This window comes from Scyliorhinus torazame, chromosome 8 (assembly GCF_047496885.1).
Source record: "Scyliorhinus torazame isolate Kashiwa2021f chromosome 8, sScyTor2.1, whole genome shotgun sequence".
Classification (NCBI taxonomy): domain Eukaryota; kingdom Metazoa; phylum Chordata; class Chondrichthyes; order Carcharhiniformes; family Scyliorhinidae; genus Scyliorhinus; species Scyliorhinus torazame.
The window spans coordinates 250,271,287-250,293,466 of NC_092714.1; the positions used below are offsets into that span (position 1 = coordinate 250,271,287).

At 47.8% G+C, this 22,180-nt stretch overlaps 1 protein-coding gene across 1 annotated transcript in view; it reads left to right on the forward strand.

Annotated features, from left to right (window-relative positions):
* The window catches only part of lama5 (laminin, alpha 5), a 377,969-nt gene that overhangs the window by 276,716 nt on the left and 79,073 nt on the right, over nucleotides 1-22,180 (forward strand). The window contains exons 45-54 of the mRNA XM_072515083.1: nucleotides 1,120-1,334; nucleotides 4,039-4,133; nucleotides 5,409-5,589; nucleotides 10,540-10,683; nucleotides 10,784-10,935; nucleotides 11,948-12,058; nucleotides 12,160-12,271; nucleotides 16,877-17,044; nucleotides 19,259-19,455; nucleotides 21,189-21,305. Of these exons, the coding sequence (XP_072371184.1) occupies nucleotides 1,120-1,334; nucleotides 4,039-4,133; nucleotides 5,409-5,589; nucleotides 10,540-10,683; nucleotides 10,784-10,935; nucleotides 11,948-12,058; nucleotides 12,160-12,271; nucleotides 16,877-17,044; nucleotides 19,259-19,455; nucleotides 21,189-21,305 (1,492 nt within the window). The remainder of the gene's footprint in view (nucleotides 1-1,119; nucleotides 1,335-4,038; nucleotides 4,134-5,408; nucleotides 5,590-10,539; nucleotides 10,684-10,783; nucleotides 10,936-11,947; nucleotides 12,059-12,159; nucleotides 12,272-16,876; nucleotides 17,045-19,258; nucleotides 19,456-21,188; nucleotides 21,306-22,180) is intronic.

Below are 22,180 nucleotides of genomic sequence, written 5' to 3' on the forward strand. Positions count from 1 at the left end.
AGGAAAAAAAGACTCTTGTGCTCAGCACAAACCCAAGCTATTAGATGTACGTGATTATTGAAGAAAAAGTCAGTGGTATCAGGGGCGGGATTCTCCGATAATGGGACTAAATGTTGACGCCGTCGTAAACGCCGGAGCGTTTTACGACGGTGCCATCTGGCCCCTAGGATCAGCGATCCTGCGCTGCACAAGGGGCAAGCACGGCACTGGTGCGCCTCACGCAGCTCCAGCTGCTGATACGTGCGCCAGCACGGCCGGCGCGGGTCCGCGCATGCGCGCCACGGCCGGCGTGAGTTCTCGCATGCGCGCCACGGCTGGCGTGAGTTCACGCATGAGTGTGGGTTGCCTTCTCCACACCGCCCCCTGGGTAACATGGCGGAGCCCTACATGGGACCGGCGTGGAGGACCGTGAAACTCCTGGGATAAGCCCGCCCACCGATCAGTAGGCCCCGATCACGGGCCTGGCCACCGTGGAGGCCCAACCCCCCCCCCCGGAGTCGGATCCCCCCTCCCCCACACCAGGACAGCCCCTGCAGCATAAACGCCGAGGTCCCACCGGGTAGGACCACGCGCGAACGGCGCCGGTGGGACTCGGCGGGCATTCGGCCTGACGTGGCGCCCGACCGGTGCCGCGGCGACCGTGCCGGCGCCATCGGTGCCAGTTCTCCAGTCGGCAGAGAATCGGTGGAGCGGCGTCGGAATGGTGTAACGTGATTCCCCCCCGCCCCCCGCCGATTTTAAGACCCGCCGTGGGGTCGGAGAATCCCGTCCCAGGTATCTGAAGCTGTGAAACAGGCAATGAAGCTGCAAAGAGCCGCTACTTTACAAGTTCTGTAGTGAGGTGTTTGCAACTCTTGAGGTTCACAATCCAAATGTCCTTGATTTTTACGGTTTGAGCTCATTCAGCAAAGTTAACAAGTTGAATGGCCAGTCCGGCAGTAAATCAAACTAATCTACCTCATGTCATCCTCAGACTGATGTGTAGAATGGTGCACGTATTGAACCCTGCAATAATATCCAAATTCTCGAATAATCAGTGAAACCTGGGCATTGTGTGTTTGTATTGTTTTTTGTTCTTGCCGACTGGCCCTATTGATGACTTTCTCCTTTCTTGTGAAGGTGTGCCCCAGGTTACTATGGAAACCCAATGGTATTGGGAAGCCAATGTCAACCGTGCGACTGTAATGGCAACACGGATTCTAACATGCTCTTCAGCAATTGCGATTCACTGACTGGCGTTTGCCTGGGCTGTATGCATAACACTGATGGGCCTCATTGTGAACGCTGTGCGCCAGGTTTCCATGGAGATGCTGTGACGGCTAAGAATTGTGCACGTAAGTTACGTTTACCGAAATACTTGCATTTGGAATTTGAACTCTTTAACCAGATGATTATGTTTTTAACAGTACTCATTAAAGGAAAATACCATCAGTTCCTTGAATTGCCAGTAATGTCCAGTTAGGAAAGATTGATTGACCTGGTGCAAATCAAAAACAATTTTCTACAGAGAGCAAAAGAGACATCCTCATCTGTCACAGAGCTGGCGACCTCCCTCTGCATGGCAGAGACCCCGCCAGCGGACTGCCTTTCATAATGAGCCGCTACCCAGAATAATGATTTGGATCAGGGTGGTGAGCTCCTCCTAAACCTATCTCTAATGGAAAGCCCAACCCGCGAAAGTTCAGCCTAAAGACTGCATGTCATAAAATAATAACGTGAGTTCGCATTTAGACTCACTCGAACCAAGTATAACTGATTGCTTTGAAAAAAAATCATGACTGCATGCAACTAACGGGCATCACGGTAGCCAAGTGGTTAGCACAGTTGCTTCATAGCGTCAGCGTCCCAGGTTCGATTCCCGGTTTGGGTCACACTCTGTGCGGAGTCTGCACATTCTCCCCGTGTCTTTGTGGGTTTCTTCCGGGTGCTTTGGTTTCCTCCCACAGTCCAAAGTTGTGCAGGTTAGGTGGATTGGCCATGATAAAATTGCGTTTAGTGTTCAAAAAGTTTAGGTGTGGTTTCTGGGTTACGGGGATAAGGTGTGAGGTGTGGGCTTAAGTAGGGTGCTCTTTCCAAAGGCTGGTGCAGACTCGACTGATGGGCCGAATGGTCTCCTTCTGCCCTGTAAATTCTATGATTCTATAATTCTGTTGCGCCTCAAAGGTGCACAAAAGAAGCCTGGTCAGAACTTCTTGAACTTTCACATTGGTCAGTTAGTTGGCATTAGAACATGTTGCCTTCAGAACTGGTATTGCTGTAAGTAGGGCCCTGGTCCCCTGGGGATCAGGGGTTATGGGGAGAATGCAGGAGAATGGGGATGAGAAATTATCAGCCATGATTGAATGGTGGAGCAGACTCGATGGGCCGAGTGGCCTAATTCTGCTCCTATGTCTTATGGTCTTATGGTCCTTTAGCCCTAGAAGCTCCTGTCACAAATTAAGGACACACAAACCAGTGCACACACGTGCAGTTCACATATTGTGCTACAGCCATGAATTTGCATCTTGCCGTCAGTCAGCCCTACTTGGCCTAATTTTTCTGGCTTCCCTACTTTCAACTTTTAAGTCCAAATTGAGAAAACTACCCAGTCCTAAACCAGAGTCAATTTTTAAAAAAACCAATTGCTTGTCACACCATTGTATATCCAGACCCTTAGTTTTTGAATTTCAACTCAAATTGATAAAATAGAAATCAGGTGAGTGGAAAGTCATTTAGGAAGATTACCACTGATTAGCAAGACCTTTATTTTCATGTTGAACTTTTAAGTATTTTCAATTGAAAACTCTCTTTTTTGTACGGTTAATGTGAATGGAATAATTCATACTTCCTGGCCTTCAAACAAATATCATCAGTTATATGTGGAGGGAGTGCTGATAGGAAATTGGGTTCTGCCTTTTGTGTCAGTAACTTCCCCCAGACCAAAGACTGATATCAGTCTTCTGCATTGGGAGAACGTTGGAAGAACTCATGCATTTTGCTCATTTTCACTCCTGATTTGTGCAATCACTCTTTCAATGAATCGTCTGTTGTGGGACTATGCTATATTTTCAATCATTTTCAGGAGCTTGCTGAATTTTCCCCTGTGGAATTGTTAGCCAATGGGATGCAGCCAATCGCTGGGACATGGGAACTGGAGCTGACCATTCAGCCTGTTCCATCAGATCATTCAGCTAGATCATGGTTAATCTGTACCCCAAATCGGCTTCATGTCCCTTGATACGGCCACTCCAAAAAAAGACTAGCAATATCTGTCTTGGAAAATTTAAATTGGTCCAACGATCAAAGCCTTTTGGGGGGTGAGTGCTAGATTTCCATTTTTCTCCATGGGGAGCTCCTCATCACTAACTCTTATGAAGCTGGAGACATTTCCTAAGTTAAAGTCATGATATAAATACAATTTATTGTTGATTATAACTGATGCGATATACAATATTCTGCTTTTTGTCCTTCCATAAATCAAAAGAAAGAAAAGAGAATATTTTGCTTTATATAGTGCCTTTCATCTACTTGGAATATCCCAAAATGCTTTACAGTCAACGAATGGCTTGTGGAATGCCATCTTTGAATTTTGTAGGCCAAATCTGGGAACCAAGCTGCCCACAGCAAGGTCCCATAAACGAATACTTAACCTATTTGTGGTCGTGTGGACTGAGGGATAAATATCGGCCAGAACATTAGTAAAGCTCCCTCGTTCTTCTTCAACTAGTGTCGTAGAACCTTCACAATCCACCTGGGAGGGGAGACAACATTAAATGTGTCCGACAGGGTTATGTGCCCAAGTCCTGGGGTGACTTGAACCCAAAGCCTTCTGACTCAGGCAGGCACGCCACCACTGACTCAGTGAGCACAAATCAGATTTTAATCTATTGTCAATCAGGGATCAGATTTGCAGAGTGAGTTTAACATAATTTGCTTTTGGATATAAGTATCTTAAATCAAAGTTCATAACTTGTTATGACTTTTGAATATTTCAAGGGTTCATTATAATAAAATTGGTAATTAAAAAAATTATCATTTTTAAATTTCATACATTTGCAGCATGTAATTGTTCACCCTGCGGCACAGAATCGTGTGATTCTGGTGAGTGTCGGTGCAAACCTGGTGTGACAGGAGCTCAGTGTGACCACTGTGAGGTAAGTTCATTAGTTCTCTTTAGACATTGCGCTTCTTCATATTGATCAGTAATTCTGCCTGAACCTTTGACTGAATCACATTTAAGAGCAGTGATTTCTTCATTACTGAAACACGAAACCAATGCTTTATTCTTTCAAAATGTTTGCCAGTTTGTTAAGTGCAATGTGTGTTTTGAGAGCAGTTTGGAGCACAATATTCCCTCAAGGCTGCCATCCGGAATGTGCTGCACAGTGCAGCAAATAGGCTGAACATACCAATGTTCCCTTGATGACATGCATGTCCATACGCCAGTCTTAAAGGGACCATACAGTACCCGAAGCAGGCCACACATAGCGAAGAAAAATTGAAGGGTGCATTGGTGGCGGAAGTACAAGGCTTTCCCTACTGTCCCTATGATACAAACTAGTCTTCAGTGAACAAAGAGTTGATGACTGGTATCAAGATTGGACTTTTCTACCTCACAGTTTCTGAGTTCACCATCCTGGTAGTCACATGATGCAATGATAATGGAATTGTTGCTAATCATGGCAGTCAATCTCTAATAAGTTCGTCTACATTAGACCCAGGAATGACACAAAGAAATCCTTGTTGGTGGAGAGCTTTGGGAACCATATCAGGGAGAAGCAAGCGAGTGCTCAGGTGACTTGCTCGCGTTTGCCTTCTGAAGGGGAATTGTTTGGCTCCTGGTTAAGCTCCGTCTTGGTATTTAAATACTCATCCTTGTTTTCAGATTCTCCATGTCCTTGCCCAACCCTAGCTCTGTGATTTACTCCAGCCCCACGACCCTCCGAGATATCTGAGCTCATTTCATTCCACCCGTTTGAGCATGCTGGATTTAAATCACTCCCAACATTGGCAGTCATGCTTTTATCTGGGCCTTGAGTTCTGGAATACCCTCACTAAACCTCTCTCATCTCTACTTCAGTTTTCCCCGATAAGATACTCTTTAAAATGCATCTCTTTGACCAAAAGTGCTGCCCTAATATCTCCTTATGTGGTTCAGTGTTTGTTTCATAATGATCCTGAAGAAGCACATTAGACATCTTCTTATGTTAAAGGTGCTATATAAATATAAGTTGTTGGTCCTTCTGGAAACGTGGACAAGACCAGGACCAAGTGACCATTCCATGTTAAATGGGCCTTTATTTGTTCGGAATTTCTTCATGTGTGACGTGGAGTTGCTATGTGGGTACAATTGTCTCTGAACAGTTCTACTTCCAGATTCAAGACCTGACGGGTGGGTTCCTGTTTCTCACGCTTTTCTCTCTGCTTAGGCTGGGTATTATGGATACGACAGCTGCGCTGGCTGCCGGAGATGTTCCTGTGGTGTCGCTTCTCAGAACGAAATCTGTGACTCTCAAAACGGCCAGTGCCCATGCCTGCCCGGCGTGACTGGACTCCAGTGTCAGCGCTGTGCCCCCGGGCTCTGGAGCTACAGCTCAAGTGGCTGCAGAAGTAAGTGGCATAGTCAGAGGAGATTGGGGAAATCCAATGCTTCATCCATTCACACCTCAAAATAGCATCCATGCCGCGCTGCCGATCAGGTTGAGTCACTGCTCTGCACTCCTTCTCGACCAGAACAGGGGCAGTCATCACCAACTCTTGATTTTTGTTTTTCCTGACGAATTACATCCTTGTAAACCCAAATTTGATTTTGCTTAACCACTCTGCTACTCACTTCAGAGATCTTGCACCTCTACTTACCTTCCTTAATTTAAGTAAAAGGATTCAGTCATATTTTCTCCACTAACTCGCATTCTAAGTATTGTGTTAAGTCTGCATGCAAGTCAAGAGTGGAATGGTTACTAAGCTCTCGTGACAGCTTCAGAGGTTGAGAGGAGCAATTACTATTGGTGCAGGTGTTGTATGAATGCTTTATAGATTAGTATGAAATTGCAGTTTCTCTATTTCAGTGGGGGTACTAATTAATATAGATAAATGAATTGTGATTATCAACAGGACAGCATGGTAACACAATGGTTAGCACTGCTGCCTCACAGCGCTAGGGACCTGGGTTCGATTCCGACCTCGGGTAACTGCCTGTTTGGTGTTTGCACATTCTCCCCGTGTCTGCCTGGGTTTCCTCTGGGTGCTCCGGTTTCTTCCCACAGTCCAAAAATGTGCAGATTAGGTGGATTGGCCATGCTAAATGGCTCCTAAGTGTCCTAAGGTTAGGTGGGATTTCAGGGATAGGTCAAGAATTGGGGCCTAGGTAGGGTGTGCTTTCAAAGGATCAGTGTAGACTCGATAGACTGAATGACCTCCTTTTGCACTGTAGTGATTCGAACAGGATCTATTCTGGCCCAGGTGATAAGAATATCTTATTTTTAAGTACCTTGCAAGCAGGTCCAGAATTGTACAATTTTTATAATAGTTTCTATTACTATTTGCTGAGCAAGGATTATACTGCATTTGAACGTATCTGTTGGTACAAGGTAAAACATGTTGTCTATATCGGGACTTTAGTAACCATTTTATCTATGGCCAAATAAATAGTGTGACATTTGAAAGGACAATGGTTTAGCATTTTTGATTTATATATATTATAATATTCTGGAAAGATCTGTGGCTTTGAAGTAAATGTGCTCGATGATGTTTTCATGCATCCTTGTCTACAGGCTGGTTTACGTCATGTGCAGGATATAGACCAGGACCGGAATTCTCCGGCCATTCGCTGGCGGCGGGATTCTCTAGCCCCCCCCACCTGTGGGTTCCCCGGTGGTGTGGGGTAGTTTCAATGGGAATTCCCATTGACATCAGCAGGAACAGAGAATCGAGCCACCTCCCGCTGGGAGGCCGGAGAATCCAACCCCATGGGGTTTATTCAGTATGTGAGCTAGCTATAGCACCTAATTTCATCTACCAACGCTCGTTATGGTATTCATTCAGTGCACAAGGTGTGGACTGGTATTCACTTCAGCTGGTGCTGTTCATTCTCCTAATTTGCTGGATTGTCTGACAGCTTAAAGAGGGAAATAATTTATTATTGTTTTGGAAGAATGGGTGGGTGTTCAGTGGAGTGATATAACCCATTAAACTGGAGTAGAAGCAAGCCATCATCTATCCTGAGGTATTTCCCAAGAGGAAGAGGCGATCTAAACCTACTTTTGTACTTTTTGCTTCTGTAATGTTAAGAAACCTGAATTAGTGTTTTTCTGCTCACATAGCACAATGTGACGCTGTGCTGTTTTCCGTCTGTTCATAGAGACCAGGAGCATGAATTGGTGTCCCACAGCTTAAGGTCCTAAGCAAATTGTAACAGTGCAATCCATAAGGAAACATTTTGTTCCATAGCAAGCGGATATGTTTGGGGAATTCCAAAGGTGTCAATAGGATACTCAGAAGCTGAGAGCTCTCCCCCCCCCCCCCCCCCCCCCCCCCCCGAAAAAAAGGCCTAGAATCATTTGAGTGGCATGTTAACCATGAAAGGTGGCACAGTGGTTTGCACTGCTGCCTCACAGTGCCACAGTCCCAGGTTCCATTCCAGCCTTGGGTGACTGTGTGGTATTTGCACTTGCTCCCCGTGTCTGTTTGTGTTTCCTCCGGGTGCTCCAGTTTCCTTCCACAGTCCAAAAATGTGCGCGTTAGGTGGATTGGCCATGCTAAATTACCCCTTAGTGTCCAAAGATGTGTACATTAGGTGAGGATACAGGGATAGGACGGGGGAGTAGACCTAGGAGGGTGCTCCTTCAGAGAGTCAGTGCAGACTTGATGGGCTGAATGGCCTCCTTTTGCACTGTAGGGATTCTATGGAGCCTGAGTTATTTTCTAGAAGATGGACCAGGGCAGGTATTTCTGATAAACCGTTACACACACTAAAGATCAAATGGCACTGCCCCTTCAGTCTTGGGCACCATTGGGCCTATCCCACCCCTTTACCACCAGAGGAATGGGAAATTGAAATGTTGTCTTTCTTGCTCCATAAAAAGTAAAAGGACATTTGTTGTCACTAATTATATCATTTAAGCTTAAAGGAGTTTGTAAGATACTGTGGTCATATATACATATATACAGATTCTGATTTGGTTTAATCTAGTATGATTAAAGTTTATGGGTTCTTTTACTTGTAGCTTGCAAATTTGTTCTATTGTTAGAAATATTGAAGTGGATAAAAGTTGTTCATTCCCAGAACACTTCAGTGTTTGATATGTCAGGTATATTTTTAGATGATGCTTTGTTTGAATTGTCTGCTGAAAGTGCAGAATCTAAGATTCACGTCTCTTGAAACATTTAGCCAAGCCAATTTTGAGATAAAGAGATGGAACAAACCAAATAGGATAAAACAATTGGCACCTGTTGCATCGTTTCTCTGGGTCTTGTTCACAATAACTCATCATTCCGTAATCAGTCAGTAATGACAGCACTTCAAGGGGAGTAGAATATATTGGGCGGGAATCGCCAATCCGCCAGCCATATATTTCTTGGTGGCGCACTATTCATTCTATCTTTCCGCCGCTTGTCAATGAGATTTCCCGTTGAAGCCACCCCACATCGCTGGGAAACCAGCGAGCGAGGCTGCATTGCCAACGGGAAAAGAGAATCTCAGTGGTCGGAGAATTCCGGCCAAGTTCTCGAGCTTTTCCTGATTGATTTGTAGGGAAGATCAGAATTGGGATGATGAATTGAGGGAAAGAAAACAAAGTTGTATTGTTTTATTTTGCTTTGAATCTACTTTTTAACGATGTCAGGTGGTAACTTTCACAAGTGCCAGACAATGACCATTTCCAACCAGGGAGGATCTAATCACCGCCCCTTGACATTCAATGACAGTACCATCGCTGAATCCCCCACAATCAACATCCTGGGGGTTACCATTGATCAGAAACTGAACTGGGCTAGCCATATAAATACTGTGACTACCAGAACAGGTCAGAGGTTAGATATCCTGCAGTGAATAGCTCACTTCCTGAACCCCCAAAGCCTTCCCATCATCTACAAGGCAGGAGTGTAATGGAATACTTTCCACTTGCCTGGAACAGCTCCAACAACACTTCAGAAGCTCGACACCATCCAGGACAAAGTTCCCGCTTGGTTGCTCCCCCTTCCACAAACATTCAATCCCTCCACCACTGATGCACTGCAGTAACTCGCCAAGGTTCCTTCAGTAACACCTTCCAAACCCACGACCACTAGAAGGACAAGAGCAGCAGATACCCGGGAACCCCACCACCTGGAGGTTCCCCTCCAAGTCACTCAATATCCTGACTTGGAAATATATAACCGTCTTCACTGTCGCTGGGTCAAAATCCTGGAACACCCTTGCTAACTGCACTGTGGGTGTACCTACACCTCGACACTGCAGCAGGTTCAAGAAGGCAATTCATCACCACCTTCTCAAGGGCAACTAGGGATGGGAATAAATGCCGATCCAGTAAATGAAAAAAAGACGGAATTGTTTTAAAAATTCAAAGTGTTGGCTCAGACAAGAAAAGCGGTGTGTACCTCGCCGACGGCACTGCTGGCCTTTCCCGCCATATTTTTAAACACTTCAAAAAAGAAAATCCTGCAAGCATGGCGCATGCTGACAAATTGGTGGGATGCGACTGGAAAACGCCAACAGCTGGGAAACCCGTTTAAAGGTCGTCGCGGTTTTACCCAAGCAGCTGTCCAGGGGGCTCGTCTGTGGTAGGGGTGGTGCTAGGGGACACTCCACCACCACCCATAGCTATAGTTGCCTGTTTGCCATCCAAGGGTTCCCTTTGACTGCTTCAAGTTTGTGAGGGGAGAGGCGGTGGCATAGTGGTATTGTCACTGGACTATTAATCCAGAGTCCCAGAGTACTGCTCTGGGGACCCCGGTTCAAATCCCACCACAGCAGATGGTGAAATTTGAATTCAATAAAAAATCTGGAGTTAAGAGACAACCATGAAACTATTGTCGATTGTTGTAAAAACCCATCTGGTTCACTAATTCCATGTCCATGTCCTTTAGGGATGGAAATCTGCTGTCCTTACCTGGTCTGGCCTACATGTGATTTCAGCCCCATAGCAATGTGGGTGACTCTTAAAAAAGTCACTCAGTTCGAGGGCAATTAGGGACGGGCAACAAATGCTGGCTTTGCCTGCGACGCCCAAATCCCAAGAATGAATAAAAATTCAAAAGGTGTGGGCAAGCCCACTAATTTTTTGAAAAATGTATGGAGATGAGCGGGAACTGGTGTTACGTCACTGGCGAGACACGGGAAAAATCACACAATGCGATCTCACTGGCGAGATTCTTGTTTTCCGATTCTCACGAGATTTTGCGCCCGAGTTGCCGTTCGTGCTCGCACCGGATGCAAACCTGCGGCCATCATGTGCATTTGGTCTTTGTGCCCAAAGAATAAAGAGAAACGTTCCAAAACCACAAGCTGGTGGCAGGAATCGTACTTGTTACAAATGTTGCTTACAATTTTCCTTCCTCTAGGGTGTAACTGCAATGGAGGTTCATGTAACCCTCGGACTGGAGAATGCTCGTGTAACAATGGTTTGGGAGGCAGACAGTGTGACACCTGTTTACAGATCTATGAGATCCCTGTCGTTGACAATTTGGATTCTATGAAGTGCGCGCGTGAGTAACTTTGCAACTACCTTTCTCTTCAGAACGAAACGTATTTCTGTTACAGTCATCAGTGGTCAGTGTGTAAAATGTTGCCGTTCAATCTTTGCAGCTTGTGACAGTTGTGTTGTGGTCCTTCTGGAGGATCTTAACAGGACAGCTGCATTGCTGCCTGAAGTCAGGGCCCAGCTTTCGAACCTGACCACCAGTTCCATCGCATGGACACGGCTGAACACTCTGAACAATAGCATTGGACAGCTTGCGGTTAGTAACACCGACCTGTAGTATTGTTTCTCTCGTGCTTGTGAGTTGCATAATTTAGTGGGCGGGATTCGCCGTTGCCCGACGCTGAAATCGTGTTCGGCGATAGGGCAGAGAATGGGCTCCATGCCGAAATCGGGACCGCAATCGCAATGCCATTGGCGCCTCATTAGCCGGCCCACCCATGATGCTTCACCCCCGATGGACCGAGTTACCGACGGCGCGGGATATGTGTGGTCATACAAATCGTGAAGCCGGCGTGGCGGCTGCGGACTGTGTCAAGCGCCGCCACACTTGGCCGGGATCTGTGCCGCTGGCCGGGGGGGGGGGGGGGCTTCTGCGAGGGTTGGGGGGACTGGTGGGGGATGGCCAGGGGGTGGGCTGTGGGGTCGCGGATGGTTGGTTGGGTCCGCCCACGGCCGGCGCCATGTTGTACGGCACGACCACTGCAGATCGTCAGCAGTGCGCATGCTCGGCCCGAGACCGGCCATTCTCTGGCCGTTTTCGGCGGGGGAGGCGTGGGTTTCAGTCGTTGCAGTTGCTAGCCCCTCACCAGTACCGGAATCGGTGAGTGGTTTGCACCGATTTTTTTAACGTAAACCTCCCTTGGATTCTCCTTTCGAGCCGGAACTTAGCCGCAGGAACGGAGAATTCAGCCCAGTGTCTTTATAAAGACGTCCAGGATGAAGAAATATTTCACACTGCTGCCAACGTTCTGGTAGGTTAAGGGTCGTGGACTTGCTCATCTGAGGGCCCCTCCCTTTCATTTTAACTAGATCCCCAGCTCTTCCATTTCAACTTGACAGTAGCAGTCCTTTCCATACTATTGTATATCTTAGCTGTGATTAATATTGATGTTGCACCCCATCGCTGTCCAGCATCCATCACTGAGCATTGTATTCTTGTGAGATTTTTGTATTGTTATTATCGGAAGCTTTGTGATTGCCACATTGCTGCTGTTTCGTTACATCAAAGGCTTTTAAGCCATAAGTAATCCGTGCTGCTGTTTTTTCAGGATGAGCTAAGCAGATACCATGGATCACAGGATCAAACAAAGGACCACACTGATGAGCTGGAGACTGACAGCATGAATCTGGCACAAGACTTGGACGCATATGAAGAAAAGGCAAGTCACCTTGTTGGAAAATTCCTTTTGTTGCACCCTGTTCTACGACAGACACGTTTCACTGACCCCTCCCCTCATCCTCTTCCCGCCTTTCCATCCAGGTCACCATGATAAACAAGAAGGCCGTGGAACTGGGAGAAAGTGTTGATGGAACCCACCAGCATGCGAGTGGCTTACTTAATAATATCACGGACCTCAAAAGGCATATTATAGGTAAGTCGCTTTGCTTCATTTTAAATGTTGTCGTGTTTCTGGAAGCACAATCCTTTGCTGAAATTTTTCACACCTGAGGAATATATGAATTTAGATGACCACTTGAAATGCCAGAGCGTACAAGGCTACGGACCAAGTGCTGTAAAATGAGTTTAGGATAGGGAGGTGTTTGATGGCCGACGCAGACACGATGGGCCGAAGAGCATCTTTCTGTGCTGCAAAGGTATGAATATTGACACTCGTGTCGGCCATTACAAAACCTTTTCTCCCCTCCGAGCAGGGCCCATCCTTCAGTGAAGTCAATAAAGGAGACTGGATTTGGGAACATTGGGCGGGATTCTCCGCAAACTGGCGCGATGTCTGCTACCCGGCGCCAAAAACGGCGCGGATCAGTCCGGCGTCGGGCCGCCCCAAAGATGCGGAATTCTCCAAACCTTTAGGGCCAAGCCCTCACCTTGAGGGTCTAGACCCACGCCGGAGTTGTTTCCACTCCGCCGGTTGGCGGGAAAGGCCTTTGGCGCCACACCAGCCGGCGCTGAAAGGACGTCACCGGGCGACGCATGCGTGGGAGTGTCAGCGGCCCCTCACGGCATCCCCGCGCATGCGCAGGGGAGGGGGTCTCTTCCGCCTCTGCCATAGTGAAGACCATGGGGAAGGCGGAAGAAAAAGAGTGCCCCCACGGCACAGGCCCGCCCGCCGTTCGGTGGGCCCCCGATCGCGGGCCAGGCCACCGTGGGGGCACCCCCCAGGGCCAGATCGCCCCGCGCCCCCCCCAGGGCCCCGGAGCCCCCCCCGCACCACCTGCTCCGGCCGGTAAGGTAGGTGGTTTGATCCACGCCGGCTGGAGAGGGTTGACAGCGGCGCGTCTTTGGCCCATCGCGTGCCGGAGAATCGCCGGGGGTGGGCCTGCCGACCGGCGCGATTCCCGCCGACCGGCACGGCGCGATTCCCGCCCCCCGCTGAATCTCTGGTGGCAGAGAATTCGGGACACGGCGGGGGCGGGATTCACGCCAGCTCCCGGCGATTCTCCGACCCGTTGGGGGGTCGGAGAATCACGCCCCATCGTCTCTCCCCATTGACCAGTGGCATTTACACCAAGTCTAATTGCCCTTTCCCTTTGGTGATCTGTGTACAGATGACAAATCTAGTTGATGCTCCGAGATTATCTACATTTTCTCCCACATTTACATCCATCAACAATAATCAGCAAGGTATGTCAGTCCCCATAATAACAACGATCCCATCTACCCACCGACCCCCAAACCTCAACCCGCATGTTTACATAAACAAATGACAAAAAGGAATTGGGGATTACCCGTAGTCACCCTTAATCTTACACAGCTCCCCCCCCCCCCCCCCCCCCCCCCCCCCCCCCCCCCCCCCCCCCCCGCGGTCTCCAGCTCCTCCCGTCCACTGCCTCTTGTAAAACTCTTCCTCCCAACCTCGGTTCCTTCCCCCCAACTTTCCACCCCGGCTAGACCACTCGGACCCTGTTCTGCCAGGCTCTGATGGCCGCAGCCCCTCCCCCCACCTCACTGGCCGGCTTAAACCGGCCAGCGTAGTGGCCCCCGCCCGGGTCCCTTTCCCACTTGCCCGGCCCCTAGGAAAGCCCAAAGATCCCCTTTTAGCACACAAACCCCGCACCCCAAAGAACCCTCATTTGGAGTGAAAGTCCCGTCCCTTCCCTTGTCCAAATATATACCACATTGGCTCCTTTAGTCTCTACACCCGCACGCAGTGATACAAAAAAGAAGAAAATACAGTCATGAGGTTACATCGGCACATGACCATTCCTCAATTTGTCAGTTCTGCCACAGTCCTTCTGCTTTCGCAAACTCCTCCGCTGCTTCCGCCGTTCCAAAATAAAGTCCCTGAGCTTGTAAGTCACCCTCAGCTTCGCTGGATATACAATGCCGCACCGCACCTTGCTAAAGTTCAGTGCCCTCTACACCCGGTTGAAGGCAGCCCGCCTCCTTGCCAGCTCCACCGTAAAGTCCTGGTATACACGTATACCAGCTCCAGCCCACTGCACCACCCGCTTCTGCTTGGCCCAGCTCAGGACCTTCCCCTTCACACTGTGCCTACGGAAGCACAGAGTCACTACCCTTGGCGGCTCACTCGCCTTTGGTACAGGCCTCCACGACCGATGAGCCCGATCCAGTTCATATCGGGAGGGATCCTCCCCCTCCCCCAATAGTTTTGCCAACATCGCAGCAAAATACTCAGTCGGCTTCGGTCCTTCAACTCCTTCGGGCAGCCCCACAATCCTCAAATTCTGTCGCCTGTATCTGTTTTCCAGGTCTTCCATTTTTCCTCGCAGATCCTTGTTAGTATCCATCACCTTCCGCATCTCTTTCCCCATCGAGGCAAGTTGCTCACCGTGCTGCAATAACGTCTCCTCCACTTCTTTCAGCGCCTCCCATTGCTCTCGCACCTCCGCCACTGCGCTCGCCACCTCCGTCCTCACTGGGGAAACCGCCTCCTCCACCAGCACACTCAAAATCTCCCTCGTCTCCTTCCTCACCGTCTCCATGTATTTCGCAATCTGCGCCAACTGCTTTTCAAATTCCGCAGCCATCACCGTGGTTATTTCTTCAGCCGTAAGCAGTGCGGCCTTCCCTGGTGCTCCAGCCTCCATTTTCCTTGGTGACCCCGCGGTGACCTTTCCACTCCCCGACGGACCTTCAGCTGTTCTTTTTCCGGCCGTTTTCTTGCTCACCCCTCGACATTTTTCTTTGTTCTTTTTTTCCTCCTGTGTCTTCACTGTGCCTCCTCCGTGCCTTCTCCCTGCTTCTGCCGCCTCCGTGGACCCTGGGACCGGGCTTAAAGCCCCGAAAATGCCGTTGCCGAACGGGAGCCCTCCATTGTGCGGCCGCCTCCCGCCCGCCGTCCCCTTATTGTTAAATTGCTCCTTATTGACCTTATTGTTAAAATGATTCAACTTGATAGACTTGAGTCTTTTTGAAAGCGTAGGAGAGAAGTTGTGGTTTGTGAGAGATCCTAACTGGGTCAAGAAGGAAACAATTGCCATTGAGCCTCTTGCAGGATATATTCCTGAGCTTGAAGCTTATTCCAGCTCTTCCCGCCCCCACTTCCCATCTGCCAATTTCCCAGACGTGGCTAAATTTACAAGTAGACCGTGCAAAGTTCCCTTCCTGATGTACTTCCCTTCTATTATTTTAATTGTATTAATCCTGGCCTGTAAACATGCAGGGAAATTGCCATGCTTGAAGGAAGCGTGGATCAGAAATTGGACATCACAGTGTTGTCGTCCTCTCAGAGGTTGCAGGATCAAGTCTCAAATCAGAGGTATAGGGCGGGATTCTCCGTTGCCCGACGCTGATACCGAATCGGCGATTGGGCAGAGAATCCCTTTGGACGCCCAAATCAGGGGCGGCGCTGGTTTTCTAATCTCCGCTCCCTCCAAAATGGCATCAATGCGTCGCACCCCGTTGGAATGGCGTTGGCACGTCATCGGAAGGCCCTCCCCCGATGTTCCGCCCCCGATGGGCCGAGTTCCCGACCGCGCGAGGGACGTGTGGTCTCAGCGGTCAGGAACCCGACGTGGCGGCTGAGACTGTCCAGCACCACTACAGTCAGCCAGGAGCCGTGCTGCTGGCCGGGGGGGGGGGGGGGGGGGATTCCGTGAGGGCTGGGGGGACTGGTGGGGGATGGCCAGGTGGGTAGAATTTGGCAGGTCGTGTCCGCGCACGGCCGGCGCCATGTTCTGCGGTGCGACCACTGCAGGTTGTCACCATGCGCATGCGTGACCACGGACCCCGGCCATTCTCCTGACGTTTTTGTCGTGGGAGCCGGAAGTTTTACCTGGCGCGGCTGCTAGCCCCTCGCCGGGTCCCAGGATCGGTGAGGGTACGGCGTCGATTTTGGCGTTGTGATATGCCTCAGTTCCCACATGGCACTTAGCCTCAGAATCGGAGAATCCAGCCCGTTGTCTTTGTGGTGAGCCAATGAACCAAGACACAGTTAAAAGACGCCATGGCATTAATGAAAGAAGAGCAGAGGTGTTCTCCTGCCTCTCATTTGTCCCTCAGCCAGACATTAATCTCATTGCCATGCCTAGACATTAACCATTGTGTGTGCCTTCAAAACAAACTGTCTACATTGTGGAAGTGAAAGTGTTCCGATGATCTGAGGATGTGACGGACACTACAAAATGCAAATCTTTCTTTATCATCTTCTTCCAGATGCTGCCCAATCTGGGGGAAGGTTTCCTCAGGTACTTTTGTGCAGCCGATAGCTTCACACGTGATGGAGAAGATTATCCACGTTCAGTATTTCTTACAATACTTTTGTAAAGTTTTCACAATTTCACGAGCAAGTCATAAAACCGATTTCTGATGCTGTTACACATGGTGGTGTTCTCACAATTCCATAATTCTCTGATTTTGTTTCGTAAAACAGCCTCTGCCTTGATTAATCTGCCATGTGTGATAGTCTGTCATCGCGTTCATGTGCCTTCTTCCACAGAGACATTCGCCTCACTGGGTCCTCTTCCACACTGGTTAGAGTTGAATTCTTGTGGCGCCTGTTTAATTTAAGAGGGAACAAAAGGTACTGAATCTCCCTTGAAATGTATTTATCCAGATGTGATTGACCAGATGAACAAGACACAGTTGGACACCAGCATGCCATCTACTGAAGAATTTGTAGAAAAGCTTGCCGAGGTTGAGAAGTTATTGAAAGAAATGAGAGGCCGAAATTTCAGCAGTCAGCAAGATATGGCTGAGAAAGAGGAAGATGAAGCGAGAAAACGTGAGTACATCAGACATGTATGTCAGGAAGTTCAAATTAGCTAAGTTAATGCGTGAATGTTTAATATGCTTCTTTCCTGGGTATGCTAATTGTAAGCCAGTATTCAGCCATTACTTTTAATGTATTAATGCCGGTGTAAGATAACAGGAAAGTAAAATTAATTAATTGTATAGCAACTTTGAAATTTGTAACGGAGGGACTGTTGATGGGAGGATTAATGATGGGGGAATTAATGATGGGGGGATTAATGATGGGGGGATTAATGTTGGAGGGACTGATGATAGGGGGATTAATGATGGGGGATTAATGATGGGGGGATTAATGATGGAGGGACTGATGATGGGGGGATTAATGATGGGGGGATTAATGATGGAGGGACTGATGATGGGGGGGATTAGTGTTGGGGGGATTAATGATGGGGGGATTTGAGGGAAAACCTTTTACCCTGAGGGAGGTGACAGTCTGGAATTCACTGCCTGGGAGGGTTGCCTCATGTCCTTGAGCACTTGGCACATCATAACATTCAAGGCTATGGGCCAAGTGCTGGCAAATGGGATTAGGTAGGTGTTTTTCATGTGTCGGTGCAGACTCAATGGGCCGAAGGGCCTCTTCTGCACTTTATTGTTCCATGATTCTGTGAACAGAAATTCCAATCGACAACCTCATGCCAGACAGCTCTGGTCTATTCTCAGTCAGTAAGATCCATGACCTTATGAAGCATATAACATGACAATCAGTACCTAAAATGATAGCGTTGGTGGAAGGTTACACATGATTGGCTGGTTAAAGGAAGGAAGTGCCAGGTACAAATGGAGGATGATGGCAACACTTCCGATTATATTGGTATTCTTTGTAACGCTGTATTACTTGGCAAATGATAGCAAATCTTCGAATAGTATTGCTCACTGAGCATTTGGCTTCGGTCTGCCGTTCTGAGTAATGACTTCCTTCAGTAACATTCAGTCATGTTACTGTATGTCTATCTGTGCCATATGACAGTCCTTGCTTTCAATCATGCCACTGTGGTCACGTACTGAGTGTACATTTCCCAGAGGAGGGAGTAAAACTGCAGCTTTCATATTTGTATTGGAACTTTTTCTATTGAACAGTCCCTGCTTCCTCACAGTATTCCTTTGCATTCATTTCATGGGAAGGCAGGATACATTGAAATAATAGCACCGAATTTCAGTCTGTTCAAAATCCTTAACCAGGAAGAGGGACCATGGAACTGATCAGTAATTCTCTGAACAGCCATGTGAGAAGGGGAAACAAAGTGGACCATATTACGTGTACGAGTGCTTTTAAACTCCAAGAGCTAGAGAGCTATGCCAATGGATGCCCATGCACACACCCAAGCATCTGCCAACCATAAGGCCCTTCCTATTGATTCCCTCATGCTTATTTCTTTTATTTTGTTGTTATCGTTTTGGTCATAGAATCATAGGCTTTACAGTGCAGAAGGAGGCCATTCGGCCCATCAAGTCTGCACCAGCCCTTGGCAAAAGCACACCTACTTAAGGCCTCCACCCTATCCCCATAACTCAGTAACCCCACCTAACCATTTGGACCCTAAGGGAAAATTTAGCATGGCCAATCCACCTAACCTGCACATTTGGACTGTAGGAGGAAACCCACACAGACACGGGGAGACAGACAGTCACCCAAGGCCGGAATTGAACCCGGGTTCCTGGAGCCGTGAAGCAGCAGTGCTAACTACTGTGTCACTGTGCTGCCTCCATGGATCTTAAATGGAGACATATCTTTAAATCAAGCAGAGGATCTGAGGAACTCAAAATTTGCAAAATAGTACACTGTGGTATGGGGCTTTAGATTTTGAACAGCAAAAGTCAGACTTTATGGCACCCAAGAGGTTGGAGGGATTCAGTTAGATTGATTGGCTGGTGGCCAATGAATTGGCCAGGGATTAGTATTATGCCCAACAACAGACAGCGATTGGGTCCTGCCAGGTGGGGTTTTCAGAGGACCCAGCAGAAAACTCCTGGACTCCAAAAGGGGAAGCTGTGTTTCTCTCTCTCTCTTTCTCTCTCTCACTCAAATGTTGGTTACCTGTTGTTAGTGTGAATTTACAAATAAGCCATTGGACCCTCAAGGTGGAAGCAGCCCTCTCTCTCTGCTCTGCTGCCATATTAGGCCGGGGGGGGGGGGGCATTGGACCGGATAGTTTTGTAACCTCCTTTCTGCTTGCTGTTTAAGTGCTTGAACGAGTCAAGGAGCAGCTGGAAAAAATCCTACAAGATATGAAAGATTTTATTGAAACCATCAGTGATACGTTAATGAAGCATAATTCTGACATGATGGACCTCAGAGATGCTCTTAATGAAGCAGTTAACAAAACTGGACAAGCCAACGAAAAGAACAAGATCAATGAATTTCTACTGGCAGAGAGCAAGGTAAGATTTTGTGCATTTGTTTCTCCATGTTCTCCAGATGTTTAGGCTCATTTGACCTGTTTGCACTTAGAGAAGGATTAAGTACTGAATTTTGAAAAACTCATTCTTTCATGGGATGTAGGATTTAATGGCAAGGCCAGGATTTTTTTCCTGAGTTCGATTCTCTGCTAATCTAACTGTAGTAACTCAATCTAACAGTACCAGCTTGCTCTAAGCCACGTGCTGGGGTGTGATGCTGCTGATCAACCCTGTCTGACTCTCTAGATGTCTGTCTGTGGAAAGAGGCAGGGTGTGAGTGCGTCATCCCTTTTATAGTGTTTATGTCATGCCCCCTTGTGGTGATGCCACCTCTGAGTGTCCTGACTGCCCATTGGTTGTGTCCTATTCTGAGTGTTCATTGGTTGCATGTTTGCATATCATGACAGGCCAGACCAAGTAGGGACGACAGATGTCCTTCCCTAAAGGACATCTGTCCTTCCCTAAAGGACATCAGTGAACCAGAAGGGTTTTTACGACATTCAACAACAGTATCAAGGACCATCGCGAGCTTTGTGTTTCAGACTTATTAATTAAATTTAAATTCCATGCTGGGATTTGAACACGTGTCCTGAGAGCATTAGCCTGGGCCACTGGGTTACTAGTCCAGTGATTTTGCCACTACACCACAGTCTCAGTACAATGACGAGACAGAGTATAGGAATGAGATAGAGAATCTGGTGAACCGGTGCAACGACAATAATCTCTCCCTCAATGTCAACAAAACGAAGGAGATTGTCATCGACTTCAGGAAGCGTAGTGGAGAACATGCCCCTGTCTACATCAATGGGAACGAAGTAGAAAGGGTCGAGAGCTTCAAGTTTTTAGGCGTACGGATCACCAACAGCCTGTCCTGGTCCCCCCATGCCGATACTATAGTTAAGAAAGCCCACCAACGACTCGACTTTCTCAGAAGACTAAGGAAACTTGTCATGTCAGCTACCACCTTCACCAACGTCTACAGATGCACCATAGAAAGCATTCTTTCTGGTTGTATCACAGCTTGGTATGGAGCCTGCTCTGCCCAAGACCGCAGGAAACTACAAAAAGTCGTGATTGTAGCCCAGTCCATCACGCAAACCAGCCTCCCATCCATTGACTCTATCTATAATTCCCGCTGACTCAGAAAGGCAGCCCGCATAATTAAGAACCCCACACACCCCGGACATACTCTCTTCCACCTTCTTCCTTCAGGAAAAAGATACCAAAGTTTGAGGTCACGTGCCAACCGACTCAAGAACAGCTTCGTCCCTACTGCCATTAGACTTTTGAATGGACCTACCTCGTATTAAGTTGATCTTTTCTCTACACCTTGCTATAACTGTAACATTATATCCTGGAGTCTCTCCTTCCTTCCCTATGTACGGTATTCATTGTTTGTACAGCATGCAAGAAACAATACTTTTCACTGTATACTAATACATGTGACAATAATAAATCAAATCAAATCAGTCTCACTAAATCCTCTACTTTCTCTAGTAAATGGCACATTTTGCCTCTTTGACCTGTGTGCCAAGGGCCAGAATTTCTTTAAGTTTCAACTTCTGTAAGGCATATAAAGGCTCTTCTAGGAGCGGGGTGTCAGATATGATCCACATGTGTTGTAATAGAGTGTGACGTCATTCTGCTTACCGTGGTAAAAGAATGCTACTTTCATTAGAAACTGCGACCCATATTGTTTCTCAATTTACTCACAGCAAAAAATAGAGGAATTGGAGAACCAACACAAGCAAGTGATGGAAGTGTTGAAAATGGCAAACGATTCCTTAGCGCAGCTTTCAGACCTCCACCGGATGTTGGACATTGCAAAGGAGGTAAGTGGCACTGAACTTGCAATGATTACCAGTCCAGAGTGAAATGATTCTGCTTGATTGTTGTTGGTCTGTGGCACCACACCATAACATGCACCGAACGCGTAGCACGGGCCTCAACTTCCTGCATTGCAATATCAGACTGATTCCGTTTCAAGGCTTATTATTTAGCCAACCTGATCATCCTCCAGGTTTTTTCCCGTTTTCAAAATATTGAGGTACAGCTGCATGGGTGCTGTTGCTTTCTAGAACCTCACCAGCTATTCTTTATATGTGTGAGTAGATATTGAGAGACAGCAGGGAGCGTTGACCATGCCGAATTTCAGGGCAGATGCTTGATGCCTTACCCCCTGTGCACTTTCTACAACAATGAGTAAGGGGCTGGTTTCGCACAGGGCTAAACCGCTGGCTTTGAAAGCAGACCCAGTCAGGCCAGCAGCACGGTTCAATTCCCGTACCAGCCTCCCCGAACAAGCGCCGGAATGTGGCGACTAGGGGCTTTTCACGGTAACTTCATTTGAAGCCTACTTGTGACAATAAGCGATTTTCATTTCAATGAGCAACCGGAAAACAATCAGGAGCAGGAAATCTGACTGAACGTTTTCTTCGAACTTCTATATCATACGGATGTTGAAGCCAGCTGTGGTGTCAGCACTGCCACTTCAGCTGAAGTCCGGATACCATGTATAAACCGAGGTCTTTAAACTGGGGCGATTCTGAGCTGCACTGTTCAGTTTGACACTGTGCATTGCCTTTCCAGTTCAGTTAATAGAGACTCCGCTGAACCTCTGGTAACTCCAAATTTAATTCCATAATCCTGAACTTAAATGAGAAGATAAGGGTACAAATGGCTCCGATTCTTTTGACCATGCCTTCTG